Consider the following 17,116-nt stretch of genomic DNA (forward strand, 5'->3'; position numbering starts at 1 on the left):
GTCGCTGTCCCTACCCACAGTGCCCTCCAGTGTCAGGGACACTCCCAGAGCCTGGGCCTGCGTGGGCCGAGTCCATGGTTACTGAGCTGGGCTCATTCCAGGAAAGTCCCTGAGCCAGGGGTGCCTGGAGCCCAGGGCGGTGGCAGGTGGGGGGGTTTGTTCCACGCTGGCCTGGGGCCGCACCTCCTCCCCTGTGCCGGGGGAGCCTGTGAGGCTGGACAGCAGGCAGGACTTCCCGGCGGGGGAGAGGGATGCCTGCTCACCTAGAGCTGCCACTCTGCAGAATGGGCGGGCTCAGGTTGCAGGGAGGGGCTCTGGGGGTGCAGCCGGCAGGGACAGAGCCAGGGCTGAATGAGAGAGGTGCGCTGGTGGGTGGGTGGGGGGAGGGTGCAGCCCTGGTACCTGGATTATCCCGAGGTGGATGGTGAGGGCTGGGGTATGTGCGCGGGGGCGGGGGGGGGGGCTTGGAGCAGCAGGCATTACCTGGGGAGATCTCGAACGGGTCTCCAGGGGGGCCGTGGCTCTACCTGGGAAGTGGGAGGAGACTCAGGAAGGGGTGGGGAGGAGAGTGGCCGCACCGAGAGTTCAGGCCCACGGGGCCCCTGAGACCTGGGCCAGGGGCCAGGGTCCGCTGTCTGGGGGATGGGGCAGCCAGCCCCCTCCTCTAGAATCCGGCCCGGGGCGGAGCAGCCTGGGAGGCCGGTGGGGGAGGCGGAGGCGGGGAGGAGGGCCGGGCCTCTGTCCATGGCATTAGTGCTGGTTGGAGGGAGAGGGGGGAGAGGAGCCGCTGGGCGGCTGTTCCCACAGCGGCGAGCAGAGCGGGGCTGCCATGGCGCTGGCCAGGCCTGGGGCCCGGGACCCCAGGCCCATGGTCTCTCTCCTGCTGCTGCTGCTGCCCTGGGCCCCTGCCTTTGGCTTCCTGGCTGGTGAGTGGAGGGCAAGGCTGGGAGTCCTGGGGCAGAGTCTGGCCCCCTAGGCGGACATCCCAGGCCTTGGCTGCCGGGCGCATGGGTGCAGGCCTGAGGCATGGGGTGCAGACAGATGCACGCTGGGGCACAGCGGGCTCCAAGGGATAGTGTGCCCGGGACTCTGGGGCAGCTGCGTGCTGAGGGGGCTGTGGGGCAGCAGGGGGTGTGATGGGTGGCGTCTGGTTTGGGTGCTGGGGTGGGGAAGCATGGATCCTGGTTTGTGCTGTCTGTGGCGTCTGGTTTGGGTGCTGGGGTGGGGAAGCATGGATCCTGGTTTGTGCTGTCTGGTTAGGAGGGGGGCTCCGGGTGCTGAGGGGCTGGATGTGTTCTGAGCCGTGGGCAGGTGGTGGACGTGTGAAAGCAGTGGGCTGTCCCGGGTGAGTTTGTGGGAGGCCTCTGGGTGTGGTGAGCCGTGTCCCAGCAGAGTTGTGGGGCGTGTGATGTGCGGGGAGCTGGAGTAGGCGGCAGATCCAGGCTCGGAGGGCTGGGGTGGAGAAGGGGGAGGGCGACCCTGGAGGGAGAGGGGCAGGGGAGGCTTTGGGTCCCTGGAGGGGACTTGGAAGCACACAGGTGTCCCCTGATGCTCCCTCCCCCCTAGCATTCGCGGGGCTGGAAGGGCTCCCTGAAGCCAGACCCCAGGAGCTTTCGCTTTTGTCCAAGTGGATTCAGGCGCACAGAGCCTGGAATTCCTCGTGGGGGGTCCGAGGGGACGCTTTGTCCCGGTCACTATAGCTACAGGGGCCAGCCCTGGGAAGTCCCCTGCCCCTGCTGGCTGGAGGGAAGCACCAAGGAGGGCCTGGCCTGGGGATCCCCTTCTTCTCTGAGCTCCACGGGCAGCCGCTCCAAGTCCCTGTCCCTGCCCTACCCGACCGCCTGGCCCCTCTTAGTGCCTGAGTTTCTGAAGCCCTCGGCTCCTGGTCCTGGTCCCTGGGTCGTCAGGATGAGGATCCTGTTTTGTAGTGAAGGAAGCCAAGGATGAGGGAGGGGTGGGGACTTAGGAATGGCCCCTGTCCCCTGCCCCCAGCAACCTTGGGGCTCGTAGGGGAGCTGGGGGCCTGCTCTCTGCACACAAAGAGCATGAACCCCTGGCCTGTGGATCTGGTGCCTGTCCTCAGTGCACACACACACACATGCACACAGAGCCACACCTGTGTGCCTGCGCCAGGCCACGCACCATGACGTGACAGGTGTTGGCAGGTGCACACGAGCCACATGGGTGCACTTGGGCACAGACATTCACAGTCCAAGGGGGGCCCTTGAGGCTTGGGAGACAAAAAGCACCAGCCCTGCAGGGAGTCCCATCCCTGGGGGTCCCCAAAAGTTGAGGTAGGGCACTGCAGGCATGGCCATCTCTGGATGCCAGTGCTTAAGGCCTGCCTACCAGGAGAGGCAGGCAGCGACGGGGCCCCTTGAAGAGGAGGGGGTGGGGGTTCTGGAGGCCCCGGGCCCCAGCTCTGCTGCCCACCCCTGCCAGGCCCTGAGCTGGGCCCTCCATCCCCGGCTCACTTTGCCACAAAAGCCCGGCTGGTTGCTATGGAGAAGACCAAGCATCTTGCGGCACAATGGGGCACGCTGGGCTCTCGTACCCAGCCCTCTTTCCATGAACACTCAGGGAGCCCAGCAGACAAAGGGGCTGCGAGCCCAGTCTCCATGTCTGGCCCCTCCTCCAATGAGAGAGGCAGGGACAAGCGGGAAGCCACACACGTCCAGCCCTGGCGTGGCAGGCACGGTGCTACCAGACCGACGTGGCTGGCTGTCATTCTCCCAACAGTCTGGTTCTAGGTCAGCTCTGGGGCTGCAGACAAGGGAAAGGGGGGCCCCGGGCCGGTCAGCACCTTCCTCAGAGTCAGCGGGCCTGTGCCTGGCAGGGCCGATCTTTCACAGCGCACGGTGCTACCTGCACGCACAGTCGCATCCGCGGTCTGCTCGCGCTGTCCTGAGAACCCGATGTGGAAATGCAGTGGTCTTCCGGCTTCAGTTTTGGCGCACCCCCCCCCCCCCCGCTGTGTGAGGGAATCCGAGGTGTGGGCTCCCCCAGCAGTCAGCAGTGGGACAGCTGAGTCTGGGGCTCTGTCCCGCCCCTTCCCTGCCCGGTCTTCTCACTCCCCAGCCCAGGGCTCTGAGCCCGCGGTTTGGAAACACTGGACTATGCCAGTGCTCAGTCCGAGACATTCACTGGCCTGATTACCGTTATCAAAAGTATGCCGGTCAGGCTCGGGGGCGGGTGGGGGTGTAAACATTGTTGAAAAAGAGGATTGCCCATGTCTCCCGCCCTGGAGTCTTCGCATCACTGTCAGCGTTGCTGGTTCCCCCCACTAAATGCCTGCCAAGGCTGGGGCTCGGAACTCAGGCTGGGTGGGCCTTGGGGGTGGCAGGGACCCAACTCCGTGCTTCCCAGAGTGTGCATCAGCAGGAAGTCAGAATCAGAAGCGGGGCCAGGACTGGAACCAGCACGGGGATGCAGGGCGTGGGCGTCCCAAACAAGCGGTTCAGCAGAGGCCGCCCTGAACCTCCCCCTCCCTCCCCGCTGCCTGGGGCGGGCAGTGCTGGCGCCCCTACGAGAAGCCCCTCCCCCAGGACCCCTCAGCTTTCTCAGGGGCGGTCCCCAGCCAGCTATCAGCCTCTTGGGGTCAGAAAACAGACGCTTCCCCAGCGGCCGCCACCTTTTCAGGACGCAGGGGTAGCCCGCAGGAAGTGGCGCAGGTCGGTGTCCGCTAATCCCTCCCCGGCCAGGTCGGCCCCGGGCAGCCCGAGAGGTCAGCAGGGATTTGTGAAGATAAGCACAAGGCCCCTCGTTGCTCCGGCAACAGGCTCCGCCCCCAGCCTGGCCCTGGGGACAGCTCCGCCCCTCCCAGCGGGGCGTGGCCCGGCTCACTGGGAGGCTGGGGTCAAGGTGCAGAGGTGCCCTCATGCGGATTCCTGGGCACCGGGCCTGCGCCGCCTTTCCCCCGCGAGAGGCCGACCCCAGAGGGGGCTTGGCGGGCTTCCATGACGCTGTCCTCACATGGAGGCCTCTGAAATGGGGCAAAGCCCAAGGTTGGGAAGGGCGACGGCAGCGCCCTGTGGGGGTGAAACAAGGCGCCTGTGGCCCCAGGAGGCAGCCAGGGCCCTCCACGGGAAGTCGCAGGCCCTGACCCCTGAGCCCGGCTAGGTCCAGACACCATGCTCACCTTGGTTGCGGCCCATCCTGGGGGCTCCCCGGTGCCAGGGCTTCACAGGGACCTCCCAGCAGCCTCGTCGTGTGGGCACTGTTGGCATCCCAGGTACAGTGCCCCAAACCTGAGTCCTTCCTTGGGGGGCTCAGTCTACTCCCATACCATTAGAGGGGTCCTCCTCCCCCATCAGATTCCTCCCCCATCAGACACCCTCCCCCATCAGACCCTCATGCCACCTCCAGCAGACATCCTTAGCTCCATCAGACCATCATGCCACCGCCATCAGAACCCTCCCCCATCAGACCATCACCTTCCCTCATCAGACATCATGCTACCTCCATCAGAACCCTCCCCCATCAGAAACCTCTCCCATCAGACATCCTCACCCATCAGACACCCTCCTCCATCAGACATCCTCCCCCATCAGACATTCTCCCCCATCAGACACCCTCCTCCATCAGACCATCATCCTCCCCCATCAGACCATCATGCCACCTCCATTAGACACCCTACCACCTTCTTCAATCTATCACCCACCCCCATCAGACACCCTCCCCCATAAGACACCCTCCCACCTTCTTCAGGCCATCCTCCACCCCAGCAGATGGTCTAGCCTGGAGGGATAAGACTCCTGATTGCTGCCCATAGCCCCTCAGAGAGGCCCAGAGGCCCTGTGCCCTCACCCCTAGGGTCAGGCCGGAGCCGATGTCCTGAGCTGGGGAGGGGAGTGTGGGCGGTGGACATCCCCTTGACTGATGGCAGTCAGAGCCTCCATGCCCTGCTCTGGACCAGCCCTGATGGGTGTCCAGGGCCCTGTCCAGGGATCTGAGGAATGGGCTTGTGTGGAGGTGAGGGGTGGGGCTGGACAGCCAAGCGGGTGTCTCCCCATCTCATCTAGTGCCTGGCTTGCAGTGGGGGCGGGGTGGGGTGGGGTGGGGGCTGGGGCCAGTGGACTGGAGGAATGTGAATGACGCCAGAGAGGCTGTCAGCCTTATCGGGGGTCTTCACCAGAGTGGGGGAGGGGACAGCGCAGGGCCTGCACTGTTCTAGGGCCTGGGTAGTGTCTGGATGACAACCTGGGTGGGGGAGGGGCTCGCGGCGTTGCTGGGAGGAGCGGCCACTTGACCGCAGCACCTGAGCTGGGACGCTCTGTGCTACGAGCGAGGAGTGTGTCCTGTCATCATCGCCTTTTCAGACGGGGAGGAGGAATGACCAGCCCGAGGTCTCTGAGCTAGGACTTGAGCCCACCCTGCTTCACTCCAAGTCTCAGTTCCTCCCTGCACGCGACAGCGACAGCTTCCAAAGCAGCGGGGCTGTGGGCAGTGACCTGGGTCAGGTGGCCAGCGAGCAGGTGTCCCTGCCTGCATTGTACCAAGCAACCCCGACCAGCACTAGGGATCCCTGCAGAGGCTCCCGGACCAGCGGGGCAAGGCAGAGGAGGGCTGGGGTGACAGGGGCTGGGCACATGGCCCCTGCCTTTGAAGTCATCCAGCCGGCCTCGTCCCGCAACACTGAGGTCGTGACATCTCCAGTTTCACACGGGGATGGAGTTACCAGACCCACAGTGGGAGCGGTGGAGGGGAGCGGGAGGAAGCCCCCCGCCCCTGCTGGGGCTGCCGACCCTGCACGGACCTGGAGGCGCATCCCAGTGCTAACTTCCTGGGTGACAGCTGGGTGACTTCCTGGAGCTTCCATTCGCGCTCTTGACAGTCCCCGCCCACCCCGCCACACTCACAGCCTTTGCCCCTAAGCCTGCCCTGGGTGAGCCCGGCACCCCCGGGCCCATCTCTCTGCTCCGTCCACAACGCCTGCGTCGGCAGCTGGCTCTGGCGTGGACGTGAGCAGCTTGTGGAAGCTGAGCGAGTAGCCCCTTCCCTGGCGCACGCCCTGGGCCCGTCCATCCTCTGGGTCTGGGGGCGCCCATGCTGCCTCCTGGGGTCTAGGGGTGGCCTCCGGGCTGCAGGGAGCAGGTGTCCTTACAGCTCCCGCCTGCCCACCTGCCCAGCTGGTTTCTTCTTTCTACAGGGACAGCGCCCTCAGAGACCCAGAGCGCCTGTGCCTCAGACCCATGCGCCCCAGGAACCGAGTGCCAGGCCACGGACAGCGGCGGCTACACCTGTGGGCCCGCAGAGCCCCGGGGCTGTGCCAGCCAGCCCTGCCACCACGGCGCTCTGTGTGTGCCCCACGGTCCAGATCCTCACGGCTTCCGCTGCTACTGCGTGCCTGGCTTCCAGGGCCCGCAATGCGAGCTGGACATTGACGAGTGTGCATCCCAGCCCTGCCACCACGGGGCCACCTGCCGCAACCTGGCCGACCGCTTCCAGTGCCACTGCCCCCTGGGCTATGCAGGTACCGGCTGGCGGGGCCGCCCCGGGGGTGGGAGTGGGGATGGCAGTGCCATCCACGGCTCAGAGCAGGATTCAGCTCTGATCTTTGCTGGGCTGCCCCCGGCATCGCGACAGCTCTGGGCTGTTTCCAGGCCTGGGCTTGGGATGGCGGCTGCTGCTCACCGGTGACTCAGTCACCCCTGACCTGGGGCCAGGCTCTCCTGTGGGCACTGGCTGGCTTATCTGACGCTTCAGGAGCTGACACGGCCCCGCCCCTCTGGGGATTCCCCCAAAGTCACAGCCAGGATGCACCCCTGGCTCCTCCCAGCTCCATCCCCGCTCCGGGGCAGGAGCAGCTGAACCTGACACTGCGGTGGCCTAAGGAGGGCACAGCCCTCGGGACGAGTCTGGGAGTGAGGCTGCCAGGGGCAGACAGGCCGAGTTCCAGCGTCAGCCCTGAATTCAGACAATTCTGCTCTGAGGATGAGGGGCACAGACTGGGGGGCGAGTTCCCGGTGGGTGCGCCCGGGGTGTCTCGAAGTCTGGATGTGTGTTGTGTACGGTCGAGTCGTGTGTCTCCTAGCTCCAAGGGCCTTGTGTCTGCTGGTCTCTCAGGGGGTCCAGGCCCTCCGAATGTGTCTTTGCCGAATGCATGCGTGTGAGGGGCAGCAGGTGCGCCCGCGCCCCTGTGAGTAACTTTTCCCATGAGCCGTGGATGGGAACAGGGCAGCTCTTCCGTGACTCATTGCTCTCCTCCTCCTCCTGATTCCAGCGGGGGGAGGGGGGGCTGGGATTCCAGGCGGCCTGGGCCTGGCTCCCCCTGGCACAGAGGGTGGGAGTGGGCCTGGAGGTGTCGTGGGAAGGAGGAGGGGCCGTGTTTCGGGTTCACCACGCTGGAGGAGGAGGGTGCCGGCTGCAGCTTGCTGGGTGCCCCACCCCCGTGACCACACCCACATACAGCCGGGGTAGGGCCCACTGGAGACACAATGACACGCGAGCTCCACGATGACCCCAGGCGGGGTGTCTGCAAACCCTGAGCCTCTGGTTCCCTGAGCTGTCCCTGTTTGCCTGGGGACTTTTTTTTAAAGCCAAGCCATTGCCTGCAAGCTCAGAGCTTGGTTGGCCCAGGGTCTCCTGCCGCGCTCACCCCTCCTCCCTACACCCTCAGGGGGCGTGGAGTCTGCTACCTGCCCCACCCCCGCCCCGGCCCAGGCCTCGTTCCTGCTCTGAGTAGTGCTTGCCTCTCCGGAGCCCAGCTGCTCCCCACAGTCCCCTGTTCCAAGGCTTCAAACGCCTCTTCTTCCAAGGAGCCCTCCTGACTGCCAGTTCCCCAGACCACCCAGAATCACGGGTCCGATTCCTCCCTTGGAGCTTAGCCACACAGCAATCCCCAGTCCTCGTTTGCACCATCACTGGCGGAACCCCGACTTCTGGCCCAGGCTGCTGTGAGCTCCGCCAAGTTAGGGATGTCCACCTGCTTGCGACCTACAGCCCTAGCTGCCGTTAGAAACACCTGGTCCCAAGGCATGAACCAACCGAGTCTGAGCCCCACACGCAGCTCCTTGGCACCATGAGGGGGCTCTCCTCTGCCCCACTGCGGGTGCCCACCTCTCTGTCCGTGTCCTCGGCCCCTGTCCAGGCGTGACCTGCGAGGCCGAGGTGGACGAGTGCGCCTCGGCGCCCTGTCTGCACGGGGGCTCGTGCCTGGACGGCGTGGGCTCCTACCGCTGCGCGTGCACGCCGGGCTACGGGGGCGCCCGCTGCCAGCTGGACCTCGACGAGTGCCAGAGTCAGCCGTGCGCACACGGGGGCACGTGCCACGACCTGGTCAACGGGTGAGCGGGCGGCCTAGTGGGGCGGCCGGGCGGTGGGCTGGGTGGGGGCCGTGGGCGCGGGCACACGCTCAGACCAGGCCGCGCGCCCGCCCGCCGCAGGTTCCGGTGCGACTGCGCGGGCACGGGCTACGAGGGCGCGCGCTGCGAGCAGGAGGTGCTGGAGTGCGCGTCGGCGCCCTGCGCGAACAACGCGTCCTGCCTCGAGGGCCTCGGGAACTTCCGCTGCCTCTGCTGGCCAGGTGCGCGCGCGCGCCCCGGGAGCGCGGCCGGGCAGGTGGGCCACTCTGCGCATGCCCTACCCCGGAGGCCCGCAACTGTGTAGGCCTGGGGTCTCCTGCAAAGTGGGGTTGAGAGCAGCACCTGCTCCCGGGGCGCTGGGCGGAGCCAAGTGGCCCGAAGCACGTGGCACAGGCCCGGCGCAGTAGTGCTGGGCACAGCGGTCACGCGACGCAGCTGCTGAGGCTGGAGCCGGCCGCGGCCACTGCCGCCCGCCTCCCCTGCCCGCTCCGCGCCCGCACTCACCCTTGGGGACGGGATCCTGGGCCGGCCTGGTGGTCCCTGTGACCTGCGCGCGTGTGTGTGCCCCTAGGCTACAGCGGCGAGCGGTGCGAGGTGGACGAGGACGAGTGTGCCGCGGCCCCCTGCCAGCACGGCGGCCGGTGCCTGCAGCGCTCCGACCCGGCCCTCTACGGGGGCGCCCAGGCCGCCTTCCCCGGGGCCTTCAGCTTCCGCCACGCCGCGGGCTTCCTGTGCCACTGCCCTCCCGGCTTTGCGGGTGAGCCCCCTGCTGGGGGAGCGGTCAGCCAGAGTCCCGATGCCCAGGGAGCCATGGGGGCAGGACGTGGCCCCTGAGTCAGCCTCTCTCCGGGCCTCGGTTTCCCTAGCTCTAAAGTGGCCCCTCTCAGCCCCGGTCTGCCCCGAGGGTGCAGGTGGGAGCCGCAGCTGGGCTTCTTGCAGGGGCCGACTGCAGTGTGGACATGGATGAGTGCGCGTCGCGGCCCTGCCTCCACGGGGGCCGCTGTCAGGACCTGCCCAGTGGCTTCCGGTGCCACTGCCCGGATGGCTTCGCAGGTGCCCAGGGTGGGGCGGGCGCTGGGACAGGGCGGAGCTGGTGACGGGGACAAGGAGAAGGGGGAGGAGGCGGGTGCGGTGGCCCAGGTGACAGCTGGGTGGGGCTCAGCCGGGGTCTGAGCTTGGGAGGTGAGAGAGAGGGGGCGTGGGGCGTGGGTGGGAGGTGTCGGGGTGCTGGGGAGGCCCTGCCCGGGAGAGCTCAGCTCTGTACAGTGGACTGAGTGTGCCTCTGGGGGGGTCAGGCTGGGGACTGGGGTCCTGGGCTGAGGCTGGGGCCCGCTGGGTGGAAGTGCAGGCAGTGTCTCCCTCCCTCGGGGACAGGCAGCCGCTCAGACACACGGACACTGGCGAGCCCAGGAGCAGCTCACACTCCCTCCCCCGGGGGGGGGGCTGCCCACTCTGGAATGCCCAGGACGCCTCCCCCACAGCCGCCTGCATTCCTGCTCCAGCCCGCCGGCCCCTCTCCCAGGCAGGCTGCTGGGCACCCGGGCCCCTGCCCCGGGAAGGAGGGGTGCTCATCACCATCCCTCCTGCCCTCCCCCACCAGGGACGTCAGGGCTTAGCGTCCTCTGCCGTGCACTGCCCCCGAGGGCCCCGGTTCCCTAGGCCCTGCCCCGGGAGTCCTGCCGTCAGGGGTGTCCGGCCCTGAACTGTGGGGGCTTAAAAATCCCTGTGTCCCAGAGGAGGCCATGGAGGCGTGGAGAGGGAGGGACGCCACCCCCAGGTTCAGCGGGAACCCAGCTGTGGGCCCAGCGGGCCGGGGACAGGGAGGGCAGCTCCGTGAGGTCAGGCCGGGGTGGGGACCTGGGCTGTGGGGCTGGGCTCCTTGCCCGTCCTCCCTGTGGGCCACGCCGGGTGTGGGGGAGGCCGGTGCCTGGCATTCCTGAGCCGGCTGGGCAGGAGGCAGCAGGTCAGGCAGGGAGCACCCGGCCGGTCCATGGGGGTGTGCAATGGCTCTGTGGGCCCTCCTGGGGAGCCTGTGGGTCCTGGCAGGTACGGAGGGTTGGGGGCCCTGGTGGGGGCGGGGGTGGGGGTTGGGGTGCCAGGAGGAGGCTGTGGTGTGCGTGTGGTGCCTGGCACCAGGCTTCAAATCCCAGTGGCTTATCTGGGGCCTGGGTTCCTCTGGCTGGGATGTGGGGGGAGGGTGGGCCTTGGCTTGTTTTGTGAGCTGAGCTGGGGTCGGGCAATGGCCCCTTGATGCAAGCTGGGGTCCGAGCACCTGGTGGGAGCTCCCGGAGGTGACGAGAGGTGGCCCCTGAGAGCCAGTGAGGGGCCCGGGGCAGCAGGACGGAGGGTGAGAAGCCGTTGGGCTCCTCACGATGCCCGTGATGCGTGTGTTCAGCCCCACTCATGCCTCCATGCCAGGGCCTTTGCTGGGCACATAGGTACGCCCCTGAAGGAGACCCCAGCTGGATAAACGGACTCCTTCCATGCCGGGGGCGGGGAGCTGTGCCTGGGACTGAACAGTGACATGGTAGTCGGGGGTTGGTAGTCGGGGAGAGCCTCTGGGCCCTTTGGGTTTGGGTTTTGCAGGATGAATAGGAGTTTGAAGGCCAGGCAAGGGAGGATGAGGCTTTCCAAGCAGGGAGAACAGAATGAGCAAAACAGAGATTTTCTAGGAAATGCTTAGAGATGGGCAGTTCAAGGTTTGCAGGGAGTAGGGTTGGGGTTTGAGAGCCTGGCATGGCTCAACCCATTGCAGTGTGTGTGTGTGTGTGTGTGTGTGTTGGGGGGGACCTCTAGCAGGAGAGGAAGCTGGCTGGGTACTGCTTTAGAAATAGAAATGTGTGGTTCCTGGTGGAGCCGGGCGGGGCGGGGGTGAGCTTCGGAACATAGGCGAACCATAGACTGCACCCCGCGAGCTGGCCGGGTAGGAAGTGGGGGTGGGAGGGCCGGGGGCCAAGTCCACAGGAGACGCCGCAAGGGATTTGGATTTGGGATTCAGGGGCGGGAGAAATGGCAGCGGCTTTGGCTGTAGCTTCTGGGGTCCCCGCCGTACGCGGCGGGACAGCCGGGGCTGAGGCCGTGCCTTAGCCCTGGGCGCCCCTGAGCCTCGGTGCTCTCTCCCGAAGGCGTCACGTGTGAGGAGGACGTGGACGAGTGCCTGTCGGAGCCCTGCCTCCACGGCGGACGCTGCGAGGACGCGGTGGCGGGCTACAGCTGCTGGTGCCCGGAGGCCTGGGGCGGGCCTGACTGCGCCGTGCGGCTCACTGGCTGCCGGGGCCACACCTGCCCGCCGGCCGCCACCTGCGTCCCTTCCTTCGAGTCTGGGGTCCACAGCTTTGTGTGCCGCTGCCCCCCTGGGACTCACGGACCTGCGTGTGACCAGAATACCACCTTCTCCGTGGTGGCCGGGAGCCCCGTGCGTGCCGCAGTGCCGGCCGGTGGCCCCCCAGGGCTGGCACTGAGGTTTCGCACCACGCTGCCAGCTGGGGTCTTGGCCACTCGCACCGACACCCAGGACAGCCTGGAGCTGGCGCTGCAGGGGGCGACCCTGCGGGCCACACTCTGGCGCCACGGCACCTCTGCGCTCGTTTTGAGACTGCCGGATCTCGCCCTGAACGACGGCCGCTGGCACCCGGTGGAGGTGGCGCCCCGCCCGGGGAGCCTGGAGCTGCGCCTGTGGCATGAGGGCTGCCCCGCCCGGCTCTGTGTGGCCTCCGGCCCCGTGGCCCTGCCCCCTACGGCTTCCGTGGCCCCAGTGCCTGAGGGCCCCTGCTCGGTCCAGCTGGGCGGCGCCGTCTTTGCGGGCTGCCTCCAGGACGTGCACGTGGACGGGCGCCTCCTGCCGCCGGAGGCGCTGGCCGGAAACGTGCTCGTGGGGTGCGCGCGCCGAGAGCAGTGCCAGCCTCTGCCCTGTGCCCACGGAGGGGCCTGTGTGGACCTGTGGACCCACTTCCGCTGCGATTGCCCCCGGCCTCACAGCGGCCCCACGTGCGCGGATGGTGAGGAGCGAGCCCCCCGGGGTGGGGGCGGCACCTGCTCGGCTGCGGGCCTGCACCGACGCCGTCTCTCCCTGCAGAAGTTCCTGCTGCCACCTTTGGCTTGGCGGGCACCCCGAGCTCGGCCTCCTTCCTGCTGCCCGAGCCCCCGGGCCCCAACCTCACCGTGTCCTTCCTCCTCCGCACGCGGGAGCCGGCTGGCTTGCTGCTGCAGTTCGCCAATGACTCAGCCACCAGCCTGACCGTGTTCCTGAGCGAGGGCCGGATCCGGGCCGAGGTGCCAGGCGGTCCTCCCGTGGTGCTCCCCGGACGCTGGGACGACGGGCAGCGCCGTCTGGCGACGCTCAGCTTCGGACCCGACCAGCTGCAGGGCCTAGGGCGGCAGGTGCACGTGGGCGGGAGGCTCCTGCCTGCCGACGCCCAGGCCTGGGGCGGCCGCTTCCGAGGCTGCCTGCAGGACCTGCGGCTCAACGACCTCCGCCTCCCCTTCTTTCCCCCGCGCTTGGAGAACTCGAGTCGGCCTGGGGAGCTGGACGGCCGGCAGGCCCGGAACCTCACGGTGGGCTGCGTCTCCGAGGACGTGTGCAGCGTGAGTGCTTTCCCCACGCCCTTCCCCGCGTGTCCGTTTCCTGGGAGGAAGCCACGGCCCAGGCGGTGACCCTGCCTGAGGTCCCACTGCTGGACAGCAGCAGAGCGGGATTTGCACTCACTTCCTCTTCAGCCAGCTGCGTTGACCCTGACCCTGACCCGTCCTGGGCTGGCCCAGAGCGCTGCCCGAGCCCTTCCTCGGGGGCCCCCCGGGGCACAGGGACACCCGCGGTTTCCTGAAGGAAGCACCAGCCCTGGAATTGGGATAGTTCAGCCGTGAATTCTTGTTCCCTCTTTCCCGGCTGGGTGCCTCAGTTTCCTCATTTGTAAAATGGGATGGCAGTGACTCCCCCGACCCCCGCGAGGCGGTCACGGTCTGTCGTGGATGACCCCTGCACTGACGGCTCTGGTGGGGGAGATGCTAACTCAGGCCCGCGCTGACCCCTGCCCGACTCTCCCGCAGCCCAACCCCTGTTTCAATGGTGGGACTTGCCTTGTCACCTGGAATGACTTCCAGTGTACCTGTCCTGACAACTTCACAGGGCCCACCTGTGCCCAGCAGCTGTGGTGCCCTGGCCAGCCCTGCCTCCCCCCTGCCACCTGTGAGGAGGTTCCCGATGGCTTTGTCTGTGAGTTTGACCCTGAGCCGCCACGTGGTGGGTGCTGGACAGCGGAGGGTTAGGGGGGAGGGCACTGTATCCAGAGCGAGTGATCTTTGGAGGCCACAGGATTTCGGGAGTAGGGAACAGCATAGGCAAGGGTCCTGAGGTCTGCAGGCCAGCGGAAATCCAAGTGCAGGGAGGGGTTGCAGCAGGAAGTGGGCTGGGGAGGCCAGCCGAGGCGTTGAGTGGCGGGCCTGGCGCTCTGAGTGGCCCAGGGCTGTGGGGAGCCCAGGGAGGGTTTTTACGCCCGCAGCAGGGGCCGCAGCTACCGGCTCGGGAGGGGTGGGCAGCCCTGGCGAGGGCGCCTGCGGACCACGCCCCGTGTCTCCTTCTCTGTGCAGGTGTGGCCGAGGCCACGTTCCGCGAGGGCCCCCCGGCAGAGTTCAGCGGGCGCAACGTGTCCTCGGGGCGCGCGCTCAGCGGCCTCTCGCTCGCCTTCCGCACGCGCGACACGGAGGCCGGGCTGTTGCGCGCCGCCGCGGGCGCCCACGCCGCCACCGTCTGGCTGGAGGTGCGCAACGGATCCCTGGCGGCCGGCGTGCGCAGTGGCCCGGGCCTGCCCGGCGCCGTGCTGCCCGCGCCCGGGCCGCATGTGGCCGACGGCGCCTGGCACCGGGTGCGCCTGGCCATGGAACGGCCCGCGGCCGCCGCCTCGCGCTGGCTGCTCTGGTGGGATGGCGCGGCGACGCCCCTGCTCCTGCACGGCCTGGCCGGCGACCTGGGCTTCCTGCGGGGCCCCGGCGGCGCGCGCCTGCTGCTGGCGGACAACTTCACCGGCTGTTTAGGCCGCGTGGCGCTCGGCGGCCTCCCGCTGCCTCTGGCGAGGCCGCGGCCCGGCGTGGGCCCAGGAGCCCGGGAGCACTTCGCGGCCTGGCCCGGGACGCCCGGCCCGAGCCCCGGCTGCCGCAGCGCGCCCGTGTGCGAGCCCTCGCCCTGCCTGCACGGCGGCGCCTGCCGAGACCTCTTCGACGCCTTCGCCTGCGCCTGCGGCCCCGGCTGGGAGGGCCCACGCTGCGAGGCCCGGGCCGACCCGTGTCACTCGGCGCCCTGCGCCCGTGGCCGCTGTCACGCACGCCCCGACGGCCGCTTCGAGTGCCGCTGCCCGCCCGGGTTCGCGGGCCCGCGCTGCAGGTGCGTGCAGGGAGGCGCGGGAAGCTGGTTGGGCTGCGGGTTCCTGGTTTGTTCTTCTTTGAACCTCTGTGTCCAGGGGCTCCTGGCCCTTGGTCCAGAGGTCCTGGCGGCCTTGTGGGTGGGGCTGGAGCAGCAGGGTGGCGGGCAGCCCTGGGACCGCCCTCCCACCCCGACCTGGCTTCCTGGCTGACGACGGGTGTTCTAGAAGCTGGGCCCTGAATTCCACCAGTGGGAACAGGAGCCGCAGGTCCCCTGGCTGCCTGCGTGGAGGTGGGCCAGGCCCCTGCGGCCAAGCCTCCAGCCCTGTCCAGCCCCTCTGCTTTCTTCCCAGCGTGCCTGTGCTGGCCGAGGGCTGCAGCCTGAACATCACCTGCCTCGACGGTGGCCCCTGTGAGGCTGGGCCCCAGGCCACCAACTGCAGCTGCCCCGAGGACTTGGCTGGCCCCAGGTGGGTCTGAGGGCTGGCGTGCTGGGAGGTGGGCTGCTGAGTGGGCGGGCCAAGTCCCTGGGGCCCCTGCTGCCAGGGACCGGGTGTGTGTGTGTGTGTGTGTGTGTGTGTCTGCCATTGTCATGTGGGCTCTCTGCCTCTGGTGCTCCCAGGCCACTGTTGTGAAGACACCTGCCTGGTGGTCCTGCTTAGAGCCCCCTGTCTCGGCCCACCTGTGTGGGGACCGCCCCGGGAGACTGGAAGAGTGCAGGTGGCAGAGTCGGCCTCCCCGGCCACCTGCCTTTGCTTTGAGTCTTGTTTGGGGTGGGGTCTGGGGAGCTGGAGCACCCGGGGGGGCGCTCTCTCAGCCCCCTGTCCTCCCCAGGTGCCGGGTGCCTGTCCTCCCGTGCGACGCCAACCCGTGCCTGAACGGGGGCACGTGCCAGGCGGCTGGCGGGGCATCCGAATGTATCTGCAGCGCCGGCTTCTCCGGCCGCTTCTGTGAGGTGGCGGTGAGTGACGTGCAGCGAGGGCCGACCCCTGACCCTGTCCTGCAGGGACTGTAGCGGGGTCGGGGTGGGGGCGGGCAGTGTCCTGCACCGGGGCCAGGTCTGGTGTGATGGACGGCGGTGGGAACCGAGAGTCAGGTCCCTCCTACACCGCCGAGGGAGAACTTCCACCCTAGGGAACACTCTGGGCTCCCCCCACCCACCAGCAGGAGCCGGGCACGGGGCGGGGCCTTCCCTGCGGTGACACCAGGCTCTGCCAAGTCTGTCCTGGCCCCGGGGTTCAGGGCTCCCCAGATCTTGGGAGGATCCTGGAGTCACAGGAATTGGGGTGGTGAATCTGTGAGCTCTGGTCTGCGAGGGTTCCGGGGGGGGGGGTCTGGAGGAGGAGGAGGGTGGGAGCTGGGCCCCCACCAAGGCAGTCCCTGCAGCCTGGAGGGGCAGGGCCCGTGGTGGGTGTCGGCGGGAAGGCGCAGCCTTGATCTCCACAGGCTACAGACAGCCCCGGTCATAAACGGCCAATCGCGCAGCCTCCTTGCAAGCTGCAGTTTTTATAGCCTCCTTCCAGGGCCCGGGTGGGGGAGGGGGTTGGGGGATGGCTCCGGCGCCCGCCCCCAGGAGTGCCCTGGGTGGAGGCTGGCGAGCGCCACCTGGAGGTGGGACAGACTTTCCTTACATCTGGCCGTGGCTGGGCCTGGCGGTCTGGAGGTGAGGTGTGAGCCCTGTGGCTCTGGAATCTGGGGGTTCTGGGACCTCGGTGTTCCAGGCACTGGGCTCTGTGATGGGGGACAGGGAGGTTTTGGTCTCCCAGGCGGGCACACTCAGCTCTCCCAGCCCTGGCTCAGAGCCGCCCCCGCAGGCAGGCTGGCCCCGGGCCAATGCTGGCTGCCCGGCTGCTGCCCTGCAGACCCTTCTAGGGCCCCATGAAATATCGTGCACGGTGCCAGCTCGCTGCAGGTGGTGTCTGGTCTCTGTCCAGGGCCCTCTCGCTGGCTCTGACAGGGGCTGCTGCACCTGCTAGCACTCAGTGGGAAGCCTGCTCCCAGCTCTGGTCCCCTCGCGTCCCTGTGCGCCCACTTCCTCCACCCCCGCCCCCGCCCCCGCCCCGCCCCGTCCTCACTGATGCCTCTCTTGCAGAAGGGCCTGCCCCTGCCGCTCCCGTTCCCGCTGCTGGAGGTGGTGGTGCCTGCGGCCTGTGCCTGCCTCCTCCTCCTCCTCCTGGGCCTCCTCTCGGGGATCCTGGCCGCCAGAAAGCGGCGCCAGTCAGAGGGCACCTACAGCCCGAGCCAGCAGGAGGTGGCCGGGGCCCGGCTGGAGATGGACAGCGTCCTCAAGGTGCCACCCGAGGAGAGACTCATCTAGGCTGGCCCGGCTACACGGAGGGCCTGCAGCATTTCTACGCCGGGACACCTGCTGGGGATGGCCCCCCTCGGCTGGCAGCCCCTGCCCCTTCCCGCCGTGGGCCGGGGAAAAGGAGTAACTCAGGGAAGCGGAGAGGGGCCTG

The 17,116-nt window shown here is 68.2% G+C and overlaps 1 protein-coding gene across 2 annotated transcripts; it reads left to right on the forward strand.

Annotated features, from left to right (window-relative positions):
• Positions 1 to 767: 767 nt before the first annotated feature.
• On the forward strand, positions 768 to 17,116 carry CRB2 (crumbs cell polarity complex component 2). 2 transcript variants are annotated; one of them, XM_051855321.2, is made up of 13 exons: positions 768 to 926; positions 6,149 to 6,472; positions 8,090 to 8,285; positions 8,385 to 8,524; positions 8,875 to 9,060; positions 9,243 to 9,356; positions 11,429 to 12,301; positions 12,379 to 12,887; positions 13,350 to 13,515; positions 13,890 to 14,679; positions 15,011 to 15,127; positions 15,492 to 15,618; positions 16,750 to 17,116. In XM_051855321.2, the coding sequence occupies exons 1-13, from the start codon at positions 830 to 832 to the stop codon at positions 16,972 to 16,974; spliced, it is 3,864 nt and encodes a 1,287-aa protein (XP_051711281.2). In that variant the 5' UTR covers positions 768 to 829; the 3' UTR covers positions 16,975 to 17,116. The 2 variants fall into 2 exon arrangements, with proteins under 2 accessions (XP_051711281.2, XP_051711283.2); XM_051855323.2 differs by lacking the exon at positions 9,243 to 9,356.

Source organism: Oryctolagus cuniculus, chromosome 1 (genome assembly GCF_964237555.1).
Source record: "Oryctolagus cuniculus chromosome 1, mOryCun1.1, whole genome shotgun sequence".
Taxonomy (NCBI): Eukaryota; Metazoa; Chordata; class Mammalia; order Lagomorpha; family Leporidae; genus Oryctolagus; species Oryctolagus cuniculus.

Coding starts and splice junctions, on each gene's coding strand:
- CRB2 (XM_051855321.2), top strand. CDS start 830: ATGGCGCTGGCCAGGCCTGGGGCCCGGGACCCCAGGCCCATGGTCTCT. Junction 14,680..15,010: donor TTCGCGGGCCCGCGCTGCAG/GTGCGTGCAGGG, acceptor CTTTCTTCCCAG/CGTGCCTGTGCTGGCCGAGG. Junction 15,128..15,491: donor GAGGACTTGGCTGGCCCCAG/GTGGGTCTGAGG, acceptor TGTCCTCCCCAG/GTGCCGGGTGCCTGTCCTCC.